The sequence below is a fragment of the Varanus komodoensis genome, unplaced genomic scaffold (genome assembly GCF_004798865.1).
Source record: "Varanus komodoensis strain SLA01 unplaced genomic scaffold, ASM479886v1 scaffold7_3, whole genome shotgun sequence".
Taxonomy (NCBI): domain Eukaryota; kingdom Metazoa; phylum Chordata; class Lepidosauria; order Squamata; family Varanidae; genus Varanus; species Varanus komodoensis.
The window spans coordinates 19,450,659-19,471,953 of record NW_025336480.1 but is presented as its reverse complement, the minus strand read 5'-3'; the positions used below and the strand labels follow the sequence as shown (position 1 = coordinate 19,471,953).

The following is a 21,295-nucleotide window of genomic DNA, read 5'->3' as shown; positions in this document are numbered from 1 at the left end:
TCTCTCAAAAAGGAGATTAAAAAATCTGTATTTTCATTAGATAGTTTTAGGGGATTCTTTTTTAAGGACAACGACAACAAAAGTCAACTCTGTCAATATGGCGGCATCTCCTGTGAACTGCCAAAGTGAAACTAGAAAGTGCCCGGAGTGAAATGTAACAGAAGGGTCAGTAAGGAAAATGGGATCATCATCATCATCATCATCATCATCATCAATACTACTACTACTACTTTAGCAGTCACATTACCATCAAGGGGTCTGAGGGAGTACAGTATTCAGTGAGGAGGAAGATAAAGCAATTATTTAAAAAGATAACTGGATTAGAAATCAAACTGAGACAAAAAAGAATAAAGTATAATTAATTTAAGAGAGAGCAGAAGGGGGCACCTTAATTAGAAATGTCTAATGGTGTAAAACCGATTTTTGGAGATGGTTTGAAATTCATACTGAAAGGACCTCTTTCGACAGACAACAGACAGGAAGCCATAAGGAACGGTGCAAGACAGCAATCCAGTGAAATTTACACATTCCCTCACTAGGCAGACTTGAATTCTGGGAGTATGAAGGAGAGAGGAGTGGTGGTTCAGTCTTAAACTTGCTTATTTGGAAGTATGGATAATTTAAAACAGTGGAATTTACTTCCAAGGAAATGTATTGGGCGTATGCTGTATATTTTTGCAATAACCGAATGTCAGTATTCCGCACTGTATTCCAGGTGTTATAGTTCTGTTTTAATTCTACAACCCCTCAGGTATTTGTTCTTTCTCCACATTATTTCATTCCAAGAATCTATAAGAAGGATTAGTGAACTTGATGAGCCAGCCTATATTATTTTTCCAGAAGCAAGAAGGGGAATTTTAGGTAAGATTCCTCATGTGGAGATCCAGAACTGTTTCATTCCCAAGTTGCTTCATTAGCTGAGGAGCAAATAAATGTTTAAATAGAATGAATAAATAAATTAAACAAATCAAGAGGATAAAACCCCAGATCCAGAAGCAGCAGATGGTGGTGGCATTAATCTTGATTATTCACTGGCCAGAAACTTTAATTGCAAGATGGGATATGTTTGTTCCAATATCCATGTTCACACAGAAATATTACCAAATTAAAACAAATAAAAATGGAGGAAGAGTGGGAAGTGGGATTTGAACTGAAGTTTATGAATTTATGGCACTTTGTTACAGCTAATACATTCGAAATGAATTTAGACAATCCATAATCCCAGGACTAACTAACCTGTTGCAGCTTTCCACAAGTTTAGATTTGATTTAAAGCGCTTTCCAGCTGGCTTTGTGAAAAGATTTCCTTTCCTTTCTTTATACAGATGATTACATGTAAATCCAGTCCAACTGATTTATTTTAGCTACCTGCGTGATAGCTAAAGCGGCAATGCTAAGCATGTACTTACTCAAGAGTAAATGCTTTTTCAAATCAGTGGCATTTCTTTTGGAGGAGTGAAACTCGGATTGGGTTTAGCCTTGAAAATGGCAAAACAAAAAGTTGATCTTTCTGTTTTGTCTTCAGTTGGAAGGTGATCCCAGTCTTTCGGTGAAATATATTTTCATGTTTTAAGTTCGTACCTCTTCGAATCCTGAGACTTCTTCAGTGGTCCTATTTATTTCCATTGTATTACCTTTCTTCCTCATGGGGCACTTGCAGAGTTGCGTTGCAGGAAAGGGTTCCAGCTTTTTTCGCCATAAGCGACCTTCCCTCTTTGCTTTTTCTTACAAACGCTCAGTTTCAGTAAAGGGCCATGGAAAGAGGGGTCTGAAGACAAGGTGCACTGGAAGAGGCCTAGGAATCCCCCGACCGAGCCCGAGCTGGCAGCGCTACGGCGAGGCCTGGGCGAGCCAGAGACACTGCCAGCGCCGTCCTGGGAAAGTCTGCGTAGAGCTCGCTCGCGTTCAGTGGGGCTTGCGCCCAGGTAAGCATGTACAGGATCGCAGCTTGCGTCTCCTTGCGGAAACGTCAGCGTGCGGCTTGCGTCCTCTCCCACGGGCGCAGTGACGGCAAGTGCGAAGCAACCCCCAGAGGAACCGCCAAGTCCACGCTCCAGTCCCGAGGAAACTTCGCCCTGCGGCGGGTCTCGGCCTCCCATCAGCACTCCGGACAGTCCGCCAAACTCACCTCTGGCTTTCCCTCCAGCGCCCTTCTGGCGTGCGGGGGCGCCGGCCTCGAGCGGCACGGCAGGCGAAGGGCCGCGCCGGGAGCGCCTCGCTGGCGACGGCGGGCCAGAGGGGACGCGCAGCCGGGCAGGCCGGGCGCGTGCCTCGGCCCAGCAGGGCGGGAGCAGGACCGGGCCGCGCTGCGCCGCGGGACGGCGGCCCGCCGCCGCGCGCCTCCGAGCTGCCTGGCGGGCTGAGCGGGCGCGGCGCGGCAGGGGGCGGAGGAGCAGGCGGCGCGGCGCGGCGCGGCTCCTGGCGCTCCCCCGCGCGGAGGCCTGCCTCGCTCGCTCGCTCGCTCGTCCGCACCTGAGGCGCGTGGGTCGCGGAGTCCCGTCGGCGCTCCCGCTTTCGGGGCGCGCTCGGAGCCCGGGCAAGAGCGGCCGGCGGGGCAAGGGGCAGCCTCCGCGAGCCGGGCAAGTCCGACAGCGGCGGGACCGCTTCGCTCGCTGTGCTTACCTGCAGCGTGTCCAGCTTTACAAGTGGAGGGAGAGGAGGAGAGCGGCGGTGCGAGGAGGGACAGCTATCCCTCGGCACAGCCAGGCCCCTTCCAGCCGGGGCTGGCAGGCAAGACGGGCGAGAAGTTCGGCGGGGAAGTTTCGGTCCGTGTGCCTTTCCACCTCCTCCAACTCTTCTTCCATCTCCCCGCCTCCTCTAAGCCAAGAGGGTTATTGCGTTGCAGCGTGCGCTGTTCCAGGCGGGCAGCAGGAGGAGGAGGAGGAGCGGGCAGGCTCCGTAACTTTATTTCGCAGACACACTTTTGCAAAGAGACGGCGATAACTTATTGCCCAAGTCCAGCTATTGGGCCAGTGGGAGGAAACCTGCTGGGGAGGGGACGAGAGCGGGGCGGGGGAAGAAAAGCAGTGGGGCTTTTCAAGTGTTGTTAGGACATCCAGGTAAAGGAGCGGAAAGTCCTGCCTCACCTGTGGGGGGGGGGGAGAAAGTGAAATAAATCAAGCGGTTTTTTACCTTGCCGCGGTAGCTGTCTTGCCCAGTTGTTTAGGTGATTGGAAATGTAGCCTGATGAAGATTGATCACCTTTCTACTGCCCTACCCATGTATGTGAGCGCAAGGCAAATGCGTAACCGAGCGCGGCGCCAATCCCCAGCCTCTCTGCCGCTGAGTGACAGCCGTCCGGGCAATGGCAGCGCGGGATGCCTGCCGCCGCCGCCGCACGCCCCCTCCCCCACTCCACCCCAGTCCCAGCCGCGCGCGCGGCAGCCTGCGCCGCCACAGCGGCAGCGCTGCTCGCAGCTCCCTCGGGGCAGTGGGCGGCCGGCCGTGGGGCGCCTCGGCAACCTGCTCCAGCGGACGACCCGCTCTCCCGCCTCAGCTGCCGGGCCGCGCGCGCCGCGCAGGGGATTTCCCCCGGCTGAATCCCGGGCTCGCTGGAGAAACGCGCCCCGCCGCCGGCCGCCATGCATCCGGCACGGGCGCCCTCGGACCAGGGTTCAGGCCCAGCCCCTCCGGCTCGCCCAGGCGCTGCCCCCACCCCCAAATTTCCCGTGCAGTCTCAGGGCCAGAACTTCCCGCAGAAGAGCGATCGCCACCCTCTCGCTCCCTCCACTGACTCGGGCTGCTGGACGCCCACCTTCCTCTCCTGCGCTTGAGCAATGGTCGTGGCATCCTACGCCCTGACTGGCTGATAACAAGAATGAATTGCACCGCTCCTTCAACGAAAGAAAGTTGGGTGTAGCTGAGCTTGGGACCCCGAGGTGCCCAATTTCTACACCTACTCGCTTGTTGCAGATTCAGTTTATTCCAACAGAACTCCCTGTGCAGAACGGCTGCTGCCATCCCGTGTAGGTGGGACTCGCTGGCCCTTGATGCCGACCCAATGTGCGTCGGACGACCTATTTACCTCTAAAAGTTCGACACTCTGGCGGGGCCAATGTAAATATAGAAATCACGATGGTCTCCTGGAAGGGCACCGGTTTCCCGCTTTGATTGCTAGGGAAGGACAGATTTTGAGAGAGGAGATGGTAACAATCGCTCTTCATATTTCAAAAAAGAATGCAAGTCGCTGTACATTCTGATTATACGTATAGTTGAACGGATTAATTAGATTGCTCTCCTCTGTAGGGACAAATAATAAGAGTGGTAATGATAATACGGGTCCCTGAGGTTTTCATTCGGATATTTTGCTCTTAGAGGTGAGCCTTCACCTGTCTTTCTCTCGACTCCCACCCGGTGCCTGTCGGTCATATGCCATATGACTATTGCAGTTCGAACACACGCTCCCATGGAATTAATCTGCCGGTCACTTACATCATTGGGTATGCCTAAGTAAGAATCAGCAGACAGCTAAACACGTGTACTCAGCAGTAAATCCAACCGAAAATATAAACCCACGAAACTTCTTCCCAGCCCCTGAAAAGTCTGCGGATTGAGTTCCTGCGTCAATCACTGCACACGTTATGAAGCGTATTCTGCAGTAACTCCCTAATTCGAAGGAAATTCGCCTCCAACTTCTTTATTCTCGAAGTGTTATTTACAATGCAGTCCCACGCAGGTCAGGTCAGGAGCAAGTCCCACTGTGTTCAATGAGGCTCTTTCCCAGGAAAATGTTAAGGGTTGCAGCCATTGGGTTTTTCAGCCAAGAAAGTTACCTTCGGATAGTAACTATTCAAGATCGGTTCTACCTGTAGCTATCAGTATTATCCTCTAGAATAATTTGTACAACAAATCAGGTGAACTGGTTATCACCTACCTGCACTCCCCCCCGCCCACACGACAAACAAAGCGCACACCATATTGAGGATAGCTAGTTCATTCTCATACATATTAATAAGCACTAATCTTCTACAAATGGTTCGTGTTGGGTTTTTTAGAGTAAAGTTTTAATAGGAAAAAAACTTTCTAAACACCCAGGGAGCAAAGTAAAGAGGAATCATCATCATCGCCACTACCACCACCATCATCTTTTTTTTAAACCGAATTAACTGCTTGCTAGCAGAAGAAATGAAAGAGGACCAGGCAAAAAGTAGCGGCCGCAGCATCAAAGTGAGACACTTTCCTTTGGAGTCCCAATGAAATATGGTAACAGAATGTGAGGGGGGCACACTGTTTCTTTAACTGCTTCTCAAAGGATCCGGGAGATCTTCTTAGGACCTTTAATAAGGCTTTGGGGCGCTTCTTTTGTTGATCTCTCAAAATCAACTCCTTCTAATTGAAGTTGGAGCTGAAAGCGAGCTAATGTTCAAAGGGAGTGACCGCCAGCCCGGCGAAATTACATTTTTTTTCGTTGAGGGGACATCTAATCAAAAGGGGGGTGCGAAGGAGAGAGGGGTGGGAGGAGGTTTACAAGGTTGCTCTGCAGCCCACAGAAGTCAGCGGCACGGGCACTTCTGCACAGAACAAAGCCGCCGGAGACCATTCACAAAAAGTGGAGAGATGGGAGAGGCAAGAAAAAGGGGTTCTCCCCGTGGCCGGTACCTTGGCCGAAGTATAAGCAGGGGCGAAGAGCCCCGAGGCGCTTGAAACATTGTCCATTTGGAGGACAATTATTCATGTGGGATCCGAGCTTTGTGAGGGTCCTTTTCTTCTTTAGTTCCAGTCTCCGAAAAAGCCGCTTCCCTGCTCCTCCGCACATCCCCCCGAGAGAGAGGAGGAATCTTAGCCAGAGCAGTGATCATGTTTCTGCTCCCGCCGCACATCTGACCACCAAGACTCGGAGCTAGCCGTTTTCACGCCCCCCCCCCCGCCCCGTATCCTCCGCAAGGGACCACTGGAGTGGAGGGGAGGGGGCCGTGCGCCTATGTGGGGTGATCCTGGGGTTGAGCGGGGAAGGCCGATTCTGCCGGAAGGTGTTTCCTCGGCCTTCTCAGAGCCTGGCATGCGCCTGAACTCTTCGTCTCAAGCTCCAAATGATGCGATCAAGTCGAGAGAAAAGCTCAGAGTATCAAGTAGCACTAAACCCCTACGCTTTACTCTCTCTCTCTCTCTCTCGTTCTCTCTGTGTGTGTTTTGTTTTGGTTTTTTTTTTCCTCCCCCTGTAATAAGAGTATTTGTCTAATCCCAAATTGCAAGCGAATTTCCTTAATGCTCAGCCCATAAAACCCATGGATTAAGGGCAGGAAAGGGGGGCACGAGCAAGACTGAGCCAGAGAGAAAGGGTGAGGCGAGAGACTCAGACACAGAAAAGTTTGGCGCGAGGGAAAAGCGCTGATGCTCTGGGTCTCCTTCTGTGAAAGTTGGGGGCGATGAGGGGTCCGTGAAGAGCAGCGGAGCGGGAGGGCGCCGCGGGGGCTCTCTTAGGCAGGTGTGTGGGGAGAGTTCATGGCCTCAGAGGGCTGCTTTCCCCTTTCTCGGGGGGCCCGGTTGGAAAGGACTTCTCCAGGCACTGCACAGCTCTCCCTCGTCGCCTTGTCAGCCCCTTTTGGAACCAGCCGCCCTTGCGCAGTGGCTCCCATTCAGGTGGTAGCAACTTGGGCAAGCGCAGGTAAGGTAAGGAGCAGCGGGACTTTGTCTTCCGCCTTTGCGCTTCCTCAGAGGCAGTCGCGGGAGCTGATTCCGGAGCCGGGCGTGCGGGGTGGGGGGGGGGGAGACGGGAAAGACGGGGCGTGCGTGCGAGGTCGCGGTCGCGCCCGTGCTAGGGGCGTGCGTGCGTGCGCGCGGGCGGGCGGGTGCGTGCACGGGGAAGGTCGTGCCTTCGCGGGAGAGCGGTGAGGCGCCCCTGGCCCAAGCGACCGGCAAGGGGGCGAGCGAGGTCTCGCGCGCCTCCCGCGCCTGCCCGCAGAGACCTCGGCCAGAGCTTCCTTTGCCCGCAGCTGCCCACGCTCCAGACAGGTCGTTTGCCTCGCTTGGTTCTTGTTTTGTCTTGAGAAGCGCCCCATAGAGCAAGGGGCTCCCTTGCTCGGAGAAAATACCTAATGTAGCCCCCCAGTCCAGCCAACGATTTTATCGTCCTTTAAAGAAGAATAGCAAGGGAGATGACCTTTCCTTTCAACTAAACTCTCTGGCGAAGGCTACATTCGATATTTCCCCTTCTTCACAGGATACGTTGCTCATGTTGGCGCTCTTCTAACCCCACTTTACTAGGAAGGGAAACGCAAAACATCCGCCCTGTTTCTCCTCGGGTGCAACAGCTACTCAGACACCTATCCTGCCCAGCGGCTTAAGACAACTCGCCCCCCCCCCCTTCCTCGACAGGCGGTGTGCTCAAGCGCGCCAGAGCCGATTCTTGGGCCCGTTCATTTGGATGGATCCATCGCTTCACATCGGGCGTTGAGGTTAACTGAGGTGAAGCTCCGGCTAGCTCTCTTGGAACTACTTTCGCAAAGGGCACTTAGGGTCAGGGCGTTACATCTAGGTGCGTTGCTTCCCGCTGACGAGTGCGGCTGCGGGGGCTACGTGCCTCCTTCAGTCCTCCTCACTTCTCTCCCACTTTATTTCGAAAGTCTCCCAACTGCTCGCTTTTGCAAACGCCCCACAGGAGCAGCCAAAAGCGCTGCCTCTTCAGGCGCGGGAGCGGCGTTTAGGAAAGGTCAGCCGAGAACCGCGTCTCTCTCCCCCTCTCAGGCGGCCCTTTCCCTTTCTTGCGTGGTGCGAGGGAGGAGGGAAGATGATGCGGTGCGCGGGGCGGGGGAAAGAAGGCCCGCCAAGGAGAGCCCCCTCCATTTCCGCCGTGCCCAGCGAAGCCTCGCTAACAAGGCAGGCTTGGCCAGGGCCCGCTTGCGCCCAGCCGGGCAGGCATCCTCTCCCGCAGCCCTCTCCGCGCCTGAGCGCAGCCCAACTTTCACTTTCGCCTTCCTCCGCGAGAAAGCGGGAGAAATCCGTCCAGCCACCCGCGATGCCTGTCGCGAAATCCCCGCGTTGGGCGAGTCCGCCCAGGTAGTCGCGGGGTGCTGCTGGCAGCGGAGCGCTTCCCCTGGGAGCCCAGCCGCGGCGGGGGACGGCCCCTCGGGGCCGAGGTCCCGGCGCGTATGGGACTTCCCGGGCCCGCCGCGCCGAGCGCGCCCCGGGCTCCCCGAGCGGGGGGCACCGCCGCGCCGAGACCTCCGGATGGCGGAGGCGGACGGGTCGGGGCTGGGAATGCCGAGAGAAACAAAGAGGGGTTTGGAAGGTAAACAGCTTGCTGGCCGCAAATTAATACATTCTGCTCTGACTCTCAGAAACCAACCGAGCGAATTAGCCTGCAGTCCAACAAAGAAGGCAGAAGTCGTCTGTCTCTCTTCCTCGCCCCAAATTAACAGCGGCTTTTAAATGCAGACGGTGGAATTTGTCAGCTTTGCAGGGTGGCGAAGAAAATTCTTGACGGGGGCGGGTGGGAAAGAGAAGGTCGTGTGTAGTGCGGGGGGTGAAAAGGGGAGGAGAAAAAGGGACGAGGGAGGGTGAGAGAACAGAGGGAGAGATTCTGGCCCGAATTTCATCCAGTAATCGACGAAGATAAGAGGTTTAATTCATTTAGCATATGAACGCCCTCAGAAAGCGATTCCCATTATGGATACATCCAAAGGCGCAAGGCGCGGGTCCCTCGTATTTACACTGGCACTTGTTATCATTTTAACCGGATTATTCACGAGGTGGATTTTGTAACATATCAGGGATTCGCCTTGCACCACTTTCTGTTCTGCCTCCCTCCCTGTACAAGCCCCCGCGCTGGATCCGCGAAGCTCCGTCTGTCTGTCTCTCCTCCCCACCCCCCCCTTGCGTTTTGCATCGGTTGATCACCTGGGTGAGCGAGCTTATTGAGGGACGGGGATTGTGCGAGATTCGTAGCGCTGGCTTCTGCTGCGCTAGAAACTTTTCGCGCAGCAAACAAGCCTTTTAACATCTTCCTAAAGGATAGCATAATTAGTGCAATTTTCTTTTACTTCAGCTAAGATTCAGGCAGACAAATTGCTTTGTCTTATTTAAAATTTTCTTAAAACTTGTTGAAGCAGGCGGATACTGGGCTGCTGGTGGAATCTTAAAAAGAGGAAATTGTTTATAGCCACTTAAGACTGTAATTCTATATACACTGACATGGAAGGAAGCCTTATAGTACTCAGTGGGGCTTAATGAATTAAAAAAGGCTGTGATGTGCCTGTATGCATACAAGCACTCTGATGTACACACCCAATTCCTTGGGTAAGCCTCTGTCCATATTAACAATGTCCATCTTCTGACAAGATTTTCTAGGAAGTTTACCCTAATGAATTCAGTGGGATTTAGTGTAACATGAAGAGGACTGTATCTTTCATCATGTTAAAAAGTTATTTGAACTTGCACAAACTGATTGACAACAAATTAGTGGTAGCTGTTTGAAGGCAGTGAAATGTCAAATCTTTGTATGAAATTGCCTTTAAAATTCCTATAAGCATTAGCACAGCACATATTAGAGCTAGGAAACATTTTAAAAATGAGTTCTCTCCCAGTGTGATCCTGCTTTTCACACACAATTACTTTGTTGAAAGTAGATTTATTTAGGTTTTTTTTAAAAAAATAGGTGTTACTCCTTGCTGACACAAAAATACAGATTGTATTAATCACCAAAACGTTCCTGAGGACTTTATTTTATTTTATTTGGTAAGAACAGCAGACAAGCACAGTTAAGGTAAGAAAGATCCAGCTTTATTGAAAATTTATACATAACTCAGCATTGCAATAAATAAACATAACAGTTTCCACAAAAATGAGCAGGGTGATAGAGTAGGATATATTAACTTGCAAGAGGATTTTGCAAACAATGGCAGGACAGACCCCTGATGGATACACAATAAATATTAACAGCACTGTGGAGCCAGAATGCAGAGGTTTGACAAGAGGAGAAGGGAACTATGCTAAGAAGTAAATAAATAATTAATAAAAATGGGACAGCCTTTAAAGAATGTTCTTGTAAACCGATCACACTTCAGTTAGCCTTATCATTACAATCACTTCTTTAGCTCACAAGGCTTTTTGCAAGGTATAGATTAAAAGAACTGCTCTCTGAACACATCAGAAAGCTGTACATTTTATATTTATACTTACAATAAAAGTGTAAAACTGTTGCTGAAATAAACACTGGTAAATATAGAGCATTATAATAAATGGTTTGAGTATGATCTAACAATAAAATTTTAGTATTTTAAATATTACACATGGCAAGACTAGATGAAATAATTCATAATGAATTTTTCTCCTTCCTTCTCCCTCTGTAGTGCTATTACATAAAAGAATGTATTTGCAAGTAAATGACAAAAACGTTATGCCAGGATATTCTACCCACCCCCTTTTAACAACCCTGGTGTTGCTACAATATTTAGGTGCAAATTTATTTTAAATAATTATGTCTAAATCCTAGTGAAAAGCTAGTTTTGAAATAATATTGCTTGAAGGGAAAGAACAAGAAAGTTTTTAAAAAATCAGGGCAAAGCTGGAAAGGTTTGTTGTTTTCCTATAATGTATTACTGGGGTTCTCTTTTTCTAGTGTTGGTATCAGTATTTCCAAAACATAAGAAGGCTTAGGCTTCAAAATGGGAGAGTGTACTATCCCATGAAATCTGGTCACTGAAGAACACATTTTTCTTCTTTCTTGGCCATCTTTCCTTTGTTTTGTTCAAGAGTCCTTTCCAAATGCTCATCTTCTTCTTCAGCTCTGGAAAAAAAAACAAAAAACAAAATTGGCAACTGTTATCCTAATGAAGTTCTGCTCTGCACCTCAATGTGAAAGCTTTTGCAGAGCACCCTTCAGGAATTCAGGCCCCTCAAGCAAGGGACCAGGGCATGCCATCTCATTGGAAGGACAAGAAATGGTAGGACAATGACTACTGGAACCCAGCATTGTATGAAATCTCTACAAATTTAGTGGATTCAGCATTGACTTATTGAACTTCCCACAAAGTTTTTCTTCCAAAATATTAGATCAAACAATGCTATGGTGCAGGAAAAGCACACATTTATTATTGGTACTGGCCAAGATACCATACTTACTGTTTTTCTTGGGCATCTAAATCTCTGACCAGCGCATCACGTTTATTAACAAGAATAACAAGTTCATCCAGCAAAAGCTGCTCTCGCCTCTTCTGGGCTTCGGTCTTTTGCCAGTCTGAAAAGAAAAGAAATCCAGAACTGTGTGTCTTGAAAGCTTAATTCACATATGATCTAACCAAATCAGTGTCAGATCTTTGGCCTTCTCAATAGAGCTTCTTCCTTTGTATGGGCTGAAGGATTATTTCACATTCCTATGGATTTGCATAACTTTAAGCCATCAAGACTCTCTGACTTCTTCAGGTTACTGCTTGATAAATGCATTTTTACAAATATGACAAGAAAACACCTAAATTTGATTTTAGAGTAATATTCAAACACATACCCAATCCCAAATTATTGTATAAACATGGGCTTGTGTAGAACGGGATAAATTGTTTTGAAATAAGTAGTATAGAATGAGTTGCATATATGTACCCAATTCTTATTTTAGATTTTCTAGGTATTCCCTTACTGTGTGTATGGGGCAAGAGGTTTTGTTTTCAAACAGGATAAATTACAGAGCGAAAATCACAAAAAAAGTACAAAACACCTTTTCTTAATCTCACTGTAACCTCCTCTCCCCTCCAAATAGCTGATTCTTTGCTGCTTTTTTTCTTGCTATATCTTAGCAGTTGGAAATGTCTCACACTGGGCACCAGATGCTTCACAATAACTTTAAAAGTGGATATCAGATAATTAGCGTTTTTCTTTGTGATAAAAATACATCTGCTAGACAATATTACACAGTTTCCTCCATAGTAGTACAGACAGTTTGGTAGCTTGTGTAATAGTTGAATTTTAAGGCCCAGGGAATGATTTCAAATTTGTTCATTGAACTAACAAAGAAAAAAAGAGGGGGGGGCACAAATCTGTACCCATTGTTTTCACTGCCCAGATACTGCTTTAATTTCTTATTCTGAGATATCAAAGAAGAAAAGAGTTTTTCTGATACCAATGCAGATCTGTCCTTTTGCTGATGCATTGTGCGCCACTTGTTATAAGGTAAACAGTATCAATATTTCATTGAAGAGGGCCATTTTAACACTGGAGCACTCCAAGCTCCCAACCAACTGCTATCCAGGCCAGACTGCAAGGGCCTGCATCTGTCAGTCAACCACCAGTCTGCCCCACCTCCCTCATTAGGAAGGTAAACAATGAAAAGAAGGAGAAGTAGATGATGAGGGAGATAGGAGAACAAATGAGAAGCAGGAGGGAAATGGGAGGCCAGCTTTTAAAGAAAACTCCATTGCTCCTGACTCATGTGGTGTCCTCTCCTCTATCCGCTTTCCCGAAAAACAGAGGAAAGACAGTACAAGCCTTTTGGATTTCTCTCTTCTCTCTCCATCGCCCTGGGCAATCATGTTAAAACTCACATGGCTGGTGCTTATTCAGATAAACCTAACAATGCACACCAATGGTTACCATGTGAATCTTCACAAACCACACAAGAATGTGCTGGTTCAAATCCCCCTGACCCCCCTCCAAAGCAAAATTTATTCAAGGCAGCAAACTGTTCAGAAGCGTTATGAAAGCAATCGGTGCTAGAGTGAATTCGGTCTTGTATTTACAAATTAAAAATTAGATGCAGCCTCATCCAATAAAGGTTAGATCAGCAGTAAAAAGCCAGGAATGTGTAACCCGTTCTTTAAATTGCCTTCCTAATATGCATAGCTAGTATATGCATGCTAATCGAAACATAGAGAAAATATATACTCGCATGCACAAAAGCAGAAAATAACTATATCTTTAACTCCTTTATCCTAGATACTGCACTGACAAAAAGTCCCTAACAAAGTCCTTAGCATTTTGTTTAATTAATGCCCCTACTATTCAAAAGTAGTTAGCATCAAAAGTCTAGAAGGCGCTGACTCCCCCAACTCTTAATTTTTTTTTAACATTCTTAGTTTCTCATAATTCGTTGAGATTTCACATTTCATCTCTCATATTCAGAACTGCAAAACAAAGCCAGAACATCTGTCATCTCTTGTTTAAATACTGGCAATGTCCAAAAATACACATGTATTCATGAGCAGCCCCAAATATATTGTTTGAAATAAGTCTCATAAGATTTCATAAGATTTCAGCGAGATGAATTATCCATTTAAGCCCATTTAGGACTGCAAGCAAAGTGAGTTTTGTTTAAAAAGTAGCTCATTTTGAGGGACAAATGATCACAGTATTGCTCGTATACTAACAAAAGGCATGTCTACTCAAAAGTAACTTAACTCAATGGGACTTACTCCCAGGTAAGTATATATGGGAGGCAGCCTTTGTAGCCAGGTAAGTGTATATGGGAGTTTTCTTGAACTTGGTAGGATTTTAGAGCCAATACACATATCAGCAAATTAAAACTTGAACTTTGTTAATTAAAATGGTTGACAACTTATAATTTTACATTCTTTATAAGTTAAAAATAGCAGTTCATATGCATTTAAATAACTTATCTGGTTCTTGCAGAGTGAAAATATAAGCTTGTCGTTTCTATTGATACCAGCCTCACTTTTAATTTGAGTGAAAAACTGTTTTGGCCACAATGTTGATAGCTATATTGATTTCCACTTCCAAAATTTAAAGAAATAATTTCTGATCAATATTATGTGTCAGAGCAAAATCTGTAAAACGGCTTGGCTTTGTAATCAGTTCAAATTAGGGCAATGTTATGTAACCTCAACAAAAACACATATAGTTCTACAAACTCAGACTTTCTTATTCTGGCTTAAAGTGTGAATAATGTAGGCAGTTAGCATGTTGATACTATTTCTTATAGTTGTGATTATGTGCCGCCAAGCTGTCTCTGACCTATGGTGACCCTATGAATGAAAGCTCTCCAAAATGTCCTATCCTTGACATCTCTGCTTAGCTGTTCATTTCTTACAGTATCCAATGGTAAAGACTGCATGAAGGATGCAAATCCCTTTGACTTAAATGGAACATTTTAAAGCAATCTGCTAATATTTCTTGTTCACAAGAATGTAATAAATGTGTTTTTGAAATAGGTCTGATCAATTTCAGCTGAATTCACTTATACTTGGGATATTCTTACCATGTGTTACTGAAATTTAAAAATAAAGAAAGTCATGCACTGCCACCTTGTTACAGCAAATAAAATTGTAATTATTGGATATGAAACTAGTTTTCTATGTCCAAGTAGGTTTTCAACTTATTTAAGCAGCACTGTCTCCTTCCCCCCAAAACAAACAAACAAACAAAAACGAAACACTTTTGCAGCTAAGGGTTGTGAAGTCATAGGTATCTTCTGTTGAAGGAAAATAACCAGCCAATTTGTTACCATAGGATCAGAGGTAGAATCCTACACATGTCTGCTCAGATGTAAGTTTCACAGAGGTTTACCCAGTGAGGCATACTCCATGGTGAGTGGGTACAGACCTGCAGCCTAAGCTACTTGTATGAATCTATGTAGTCCTTCATACAAGGAAGTCCTTCATACATGTTACTACCCTTCCTGATACATTGACATCCTGTGTCATGGACACCAGCAAAATATATTGGACAATATCCAACTGTACAAGATCTCTTGTGTTTGTGTAATTATGTAAGTTGTATCCAACTAGCTACTGTCCACAGAAACTATTATATTGTATTCAACAGTGTACTTTCAGTTGTTGATTGAATTCCTCCTGTCCCTGCAGGCCCTCAATACTACTCCAGAGTGTTGAGAGGTCTCTGGAACAATATGGGGGCATGCAGGGAAGTGAAAAGGAAGGGAAGCTTTCTCTTAGGCAATGGACTGGCATTCTACTTGTGTAGTCATGGATAAAACCCATATTTTAATGATATACAGAGTTCTGGAAATCTATTCAGAATAACAATGTTTAAAAATGAACTTTTAAAGCAAAGTTTTTTCATCAATTGCATGCTTTTGTTTTAAGAGACGATGACTTTAGAAGAAGGAGCAGAAAAACATTGTAGTCAAGCAAAACAAAACACCTTCCATAATGAAAAGTTCTGTAGTTAAAAAAATCCCTTCAGTCTTGTCACAATAAAATAGACCTTGCACTTTTGATGAAAATTAATGCTAGTTTTGTAAAGAACACATTGGGGGATTGCAGTCAAAAGCCTTATCTCTAGTTCCAGTCAACTAGCAATCCTGAAAGAGTTTGCATCATCATCAGAGGAGGCCATTTGATAGGATTCTACTGCTGAACCTAATCAATCTATGGAATACTGTGGCAGCGCCATGTAACAAAGCTAAAATAGATTTACAAATGGGGTTTTAGGGGATAAGCTCCTCCACAGGATTACATATTGATTTTAAATATAAAAAGCTTATCATATAAACCATAACTACAAAAATAGTGAACCTTTGCATAAATCCTTTTAAGAAGAGCACCCACTTCAAACTTGAAGCGAAGAATAAATCAAGATGTACAAATTTCTAAAGCAGATCCATTCCTCGGACAGCAAAATGAATGCACACTGCCTCCTAAGGTGTGCAGAACATGAACTTTATCTTTTCTCAGGAGGCATTAAATTTGAACAAGAAGGGCAACACATGCAAGAGTCCAGAGATCCTCAACACTCAGCTGGTGGTGGCTGCATGGTTACCCTGTGTTTACATGAGACAACTTGATTCTACATGGGCTGAGAACTCCTTTATGTCTCTCAAATGCACATGAGATATAAACAACTTTTCTGACAGCTGTTTTCTAGCCCTTTTCATTCATGTAATGTAACTTTACTGAAAACTAGGCTTGTACGAAACCATCTGTCTTTTTGTTGCTATTATTTCCAATGACTCCTAAACCTATATTCAAAGGAACAGAGTAGTTGCTTGAATAGTGCAAATAAGGTCAGAGGTGGAAATGTTTATAATGACTGTGTTTAATAATTTCACCTCATCTTTAGGTTTTTGCCAGATTTCAAAATCTTGCACGTGCTAGATGAGGGTTTAAGGATGGGAATGCTCTTCTCACTGAAAACAAATGGACAGCATCTGCACTTGGATACACACTTAGACCCGCAATTCCCATAAGTAAGATCACCTGTGAGAGTACATGAAATTTTCCATATATATTCAAATCATGAGGTGAAAATACCAAGGAAAGCAAGCAAGCAGTATATAAAGCCTTTCTCTCCTCCTGTATTCTCACTGTGTTACAACATGTATGTTATAGTGTTGAATGGGAGGCATTGGGAATCCTCATGTGGGCAAGGTCAAAGACCAACTGGTCACAGCACTGTGAAAGGCTGTACTGTACAACACCATGTTGTATTAGCATAGTTACATTTATGTTGTGGATGGGCAACCCAACATACATATTCAGAACTTCTGGACTGTTCCGCTTTCAAACAAAATGTAATAAAGAATAATCTAAGTTAATCTTGGTGGTACAGGGGTAATGAAATAATAAAAAATCTAATGTCATATGAGTCTATCTTTGCTTGCATATTGGCACTCTCCCTTTCTCTCCTGCCCCTGCTGCTTCAGTTTCAACACACCCCAAATCTGCACGGGAGGGTTCCCCAATGTTCTGGCCTGGATATCGCCAAAAAGCAGGGGACAAGGAATCCTTCCTCCCTGTTCCAGTGGAAAAAATTCCACTGGTAGAATAGATTAATTGGCATTTCAACATATACTATCCAACTTTTAAAAAGTTTGTCAAATGTGTAGAACTGATATGGTTGTGACTGCAGTACAGAGGTTTACACCTTGCCCAAAATGTTTTCTTTTCAGAGGCCTTTATTGTTTCTATCTTTTAGAAATTAACCCAGTGTTAACTTCACAAGTGTGCTTAAAGAAACCCCCAAGCCTTATGTCACAACAGAAGACTTCAAAAGGACACTTTCTAGATGTCTGGTCCCAAAGTTTTAATTCTTTTGAAAATTTTATGACTGTAGTTGTCAAATCTTTCTTTAGAAAGCAAGGTTCCCGGTTTAGGTTTTATTCAGGATTCCTGTAGTTCTTGGGTTTTGTCAAGAAACTACAAAGAGGTGGATTAGAAAGCTACCTGACACCTCCTGCCTTTTCCTCCCAAATTCATGCTTTCAGTAGTGTCTCTAAACTAATTAGAATTGATTCATTATGGATCAGGTACCTTATCAGGTGAAGAAAGAAATTACCATGGATAGTCAAAGGGTTAAGAGGTCAATACAGAATAGCAAAATCAATTTGCATTGATTAGACAAAAGGTCCATTTTACAGAGCCCAGAGGATTAACTTTTAAGCAAACATCTTTGAACTGTAAAGACAGAATTTGTGGCTGAAAGGTATAAGTAGAACAGCTTTATAAAAAAAAATGGCATATTTAAATAACAAAATAAGGTAAAACAGTAGTTTAACCTATCTGAATGCTTACTTTTATTATAAATCATTCTTTGGATTACTGTACAGTTATTTAAAAGCATTATGAAGAGGATGCAATTGTTTAATTTATCCCCTATGTCAATCAGTTCATGTATTTTCATTCTGGTGAGGTGACTAATGTCTTAGGAAGCCACGGAGATTGAATAAAATATGTCCAAAGTATTGCACTAACCCTGTCACTTTGCCGGATGAAATATTTACTTGACATATGCATGATATTTTTATAATGAAGATGGAGGAGGTCCATCTAACATAAGTTTCAGATGTAAAAATAGTGAATCTGCAAATTATTCTCTTTTGTATTAAGGCAAAATTAATGTTGTGCCAAAGGTAATGACACTTCAGTTTAAATAACTGCATAAGTAATTATGTAGAACAAACTCATTCTGTGCTTTCCCAACCATTCCTATTTCAAGTTAATTTGAAGAGGGGCTATGAAGTTTCATTAACACAGATCTCTATGTTTACAAGTTCATATTTGGTCCAGAAATGGCCACAGTCTATTTTTCAATTATATCTAAACATCTGTAATTCTCACACAGAGACACATTTAATTTAAAACATTCTTACCTTCAATGGCAAGCATTGCTCTTAGTTCCCTGTTCAGCAGTTCATACCGCCTTTCTAGGTCATGCTCTTTTTCCCTAGGCAAGTTGCAAAAGTTTATCAATATGTTAATTACTAAATCATTAAGCACTTAAAAGAACCTTTAATTTAATTGATTTTTAAGAGTCATAACTGACTTTTCTCTTTAGGTTTAAGCTACTCTAAACAAATGATACACAGGAACAAAGCCTTGTTAGATAGAATTAGTGCTGCCAGATGTTCCTTGTTTTGAGAAATACCACTTATTTTAAAGGATTGTTCCTTATTCAAGTACTGGCATCCCCATTACAGCACCTGTGGATATTCAGACATCTCCCAAAGTTCCTTCCTCTTCCGGATTTTTAAAGTTATTAGGATTACCATTTTACCTTGGGGAGGCAAGCTTCAGCTTTCACCCACCCAGCTATATTTGTTTTTTTTCTCAGAATGTCTTCGGCCTCAAGTCTTAGAAAATGAAAGAAAGAAGGTGGGGCAGCAGGAGCCAGGGCTTTGCTTTCCAGAACAGCCAGTACAACTGCCATCTTTGTTTTTTAAAAGAGAAAAAATAATTAAAAAGGGACTTAACACTGTCACTGTTAATCCTTAATACCATTCTTAATTGCCTTTAAATACTATAGCCTTCCCAATATAAATATTAAATAGGGGTGGGAAACATCCAGATCCTGTTCCCAACTTCAGTCCTCCATTTTTTTCCTGGTGGTAGGAATAAAGCCTGTGGGGAGGAAGGGAGAAGGAATTGGTCCTTGGACTACCCAAAGTGCCTTACCCCTGTTATAAAATGTGTCCATTTAACAAGTTCATAAATTCAGAAATCAATTAAAAATTAACCAGCAATGGAAGCAGCAAATATAATCAAATAGGCATAACTGGAGTAGATTAGAAGTAAATGTGACTAATATGCCTATAATGAACAAAGCATGCAAATGTAGTGGAAATCTTCAGAGCTTGTTTGATGCTGGGATCACCAGAACTTGGGTATGCTGCCTATTTTCAGTGCCAGATGTCTTGACAGAGAATCCATATTTCCTCTGAGTAGATAGCCTCCATATATCTGGGCACAAAGCACAGGGATTCTGCCTCAGCACCAGAAATTAAATCTGTAATCCTCTTCAGGTTTAGACAGAAAAAGGCCTACAGCTCCCTGCAGGCTGTAGCCAGCTGGTGGGGCATGCTGGGACTTGTAGGCCCGTCCTTTCTAAACCCGCACAAGGCTGCAGTCTAAATCATTCTTGAAGGCAAACATTTCATAAATACAGAAGCCATGAAGAAAGTGCCAGAATGGCTTTGACCACCCTAAAGGCAAGTATCAAAAGGAACAGTGCTCCATTTCCACTGCTCTCATACTGAGTGAGTACTTGATAGATGGTGCAATGCATAACAGCAGGAACTTGCTATTTCTGAAAGTGTCTTATATATCGAACTAGCATTGCTCTATATTCCCTAGAGTAACACAGATGCACCTCAAGTTCAGTGGGATGGCTTTACTGTCACTGTTCAGCTGTTGACACTTTGGAAGGGTTTGTGTGACTAACTAAATTGCCCTTAGAATGATCAATGCAATGTGTGGTGTTCCTGTGGACAACCCACAAAGCGCCCGACAGATGGCTGTGCTCACTAGATGAGGCGGGACCCAAAAACCCAGGAATTTATTTATAAAAAATAGTGTATTTTTACATGTTCAAACTACAGTCACCTTCAAAGTACTCTCCGTTTGATGCAATACACCTATCAAGATGTTTTGTCCGCTGCTCAAAACGGAATTTGAACTTGTTGATTTTGATGCCTTTTAGTGCTTCTGCCGTTTTTTATTTCATCTCTGCCACATCAGCAAAATGTTTCCCTTTGAGGGCTTTTTTCATCCAGGGAAACAAAAAAAAGTTGCATGGGGCAAGATCGGGTGAATAGGGAGGGTGGGGCACAAGGGTCATGCCGTTTTTGGTCAAAAGCTGCTTAACACTGAGTTGAACAAAATTTCACTGCCGCACACTGTTTGTGTAAATCAGCTATCATGAAATAGGCAAACATGTTGAAAGCCTCTCCAAAAAAAAAAAAAAAAAAAAAAAAAAAAAAAAAAAACCCCCCGACAAAAAAACACAAAAAAAACAAAAAAGCCCTCACTGCCGCCATGCACAACCTCTCACAACAACCCAGCTGGGTACCCTGATGCAGATGGGCTCCTAGAACATTCACCTCACGGGGGAAGCCTCTACTGCAAGGGGCCCGCCCTCCAGAAGACAATTCCTGGTTTTTTGGGTCCCACCTCATACATTATTTCCCCTATTTTTCCCCCAATCCCAGTATGCATTCCAGGCACCTTCACAGTGGAATTTACACCCTACAAGCCCCTGTTCCCTCACCATGGTAGCAGCCTTTTTATGATTGGTCCCCTGCATGCTCAGGGTGCTTTGGCCTTGAGGCTCCCATCAGGAAGATTTCCCGCCCCTTTGCCCATTGGTCCCTATACTTGTGCTTCCACATAAAACCTGCAACTCTTCTCAGGCCCTTCTATGCATTTTATTTGCACCTGTTTGTGTTGCTTGTTACATTCATCCGGTCTTCTCCCTTCCACTCCATGAAGCAGCCCTGGCTCTCACTCTTGTCACCCTTTGCTCTACTCCATTACTCTGGGTAGTGGTTTATGTTGCAGCCACCACTGCCACCCCCATCAGCAAAGCTGCTTCTGCCCCCTTCAACCTTTGTTGCTTTAGATGGAGAAATCCCACTGAGCTCATGCATCAAGTCTTCCCTCATCCCATCTAACCGTCCAACTTTTGAAATGACTTTTCTGCTGAAGCTTCTCTTTTTACATCATCCATCCATCCTGTTTCCCCCTCAGGAAGATCACAATATGTTTATAATCTAAAAAAGATCTTTATTGTGTAAGAACAACCAAGCCCTACTTTTCATTTGGAAGGTATTTTTAGGCATTGCTTATGTAAGGGCTGATGATGGGGGCTGCTGGTTCTAAACTGGAAATGCAAGGAACTAGGCTATTGGCTTGTGGGATAGGGTGCAATTATAGAAAACTGGGATCTGGAGGCTACGTGGAGGGATGGTTATGCAGAGTCATGCTGTGCTTCAGCAGATGGTTATAGTTAAAGCATGATGCTTTATGGTGCAAAAGAAGGAGATATTAGTGTACTGTATTTTAGGAAGTATATGATAGGCAGATGGGAAAGGGAGTCACGTCCACATATATGATGGAACACATGCAGACACAGAGATTACTGAATAGAGGATTCCTAGCTCTTTCCCTGAGTAGTTGATG

General features: G+C 44.7%; 1 protein-coding gene across 1 annotated transcript in view; it reads right to left on the bottom strand.

Moving 5' to 3' along the window:
* Positions 1–9,650: 9,650 nt before the first annotated feature.
* EHBP1 (EH domain binding protein 1) overlaps positions 9,651–21,295 on the bottom strand; it is a 333,031-nt gene continuing 321,386 nt past the window's right edge. The window contains exons 23-25 of the mRNA XM_044454620.1: positions 17,992–18,065; positions 11,058–11,172; positions 9,651–10,722 (exon numbers count right to left, since the gene is read on the bottom strand). Coding sequence (XP_044310555.1) covers positions 10,632–10,722; positions 11,058–11,172; positions 17,992–18,065 — 280 coding nt within the window. The 3' untranslated portion in view covers positions 9,651–10,631. The remainder of the gene's footprint in view (positions 10,723–11,057; positions 11,173–17,991; positions 18,066–21,295) is intronic.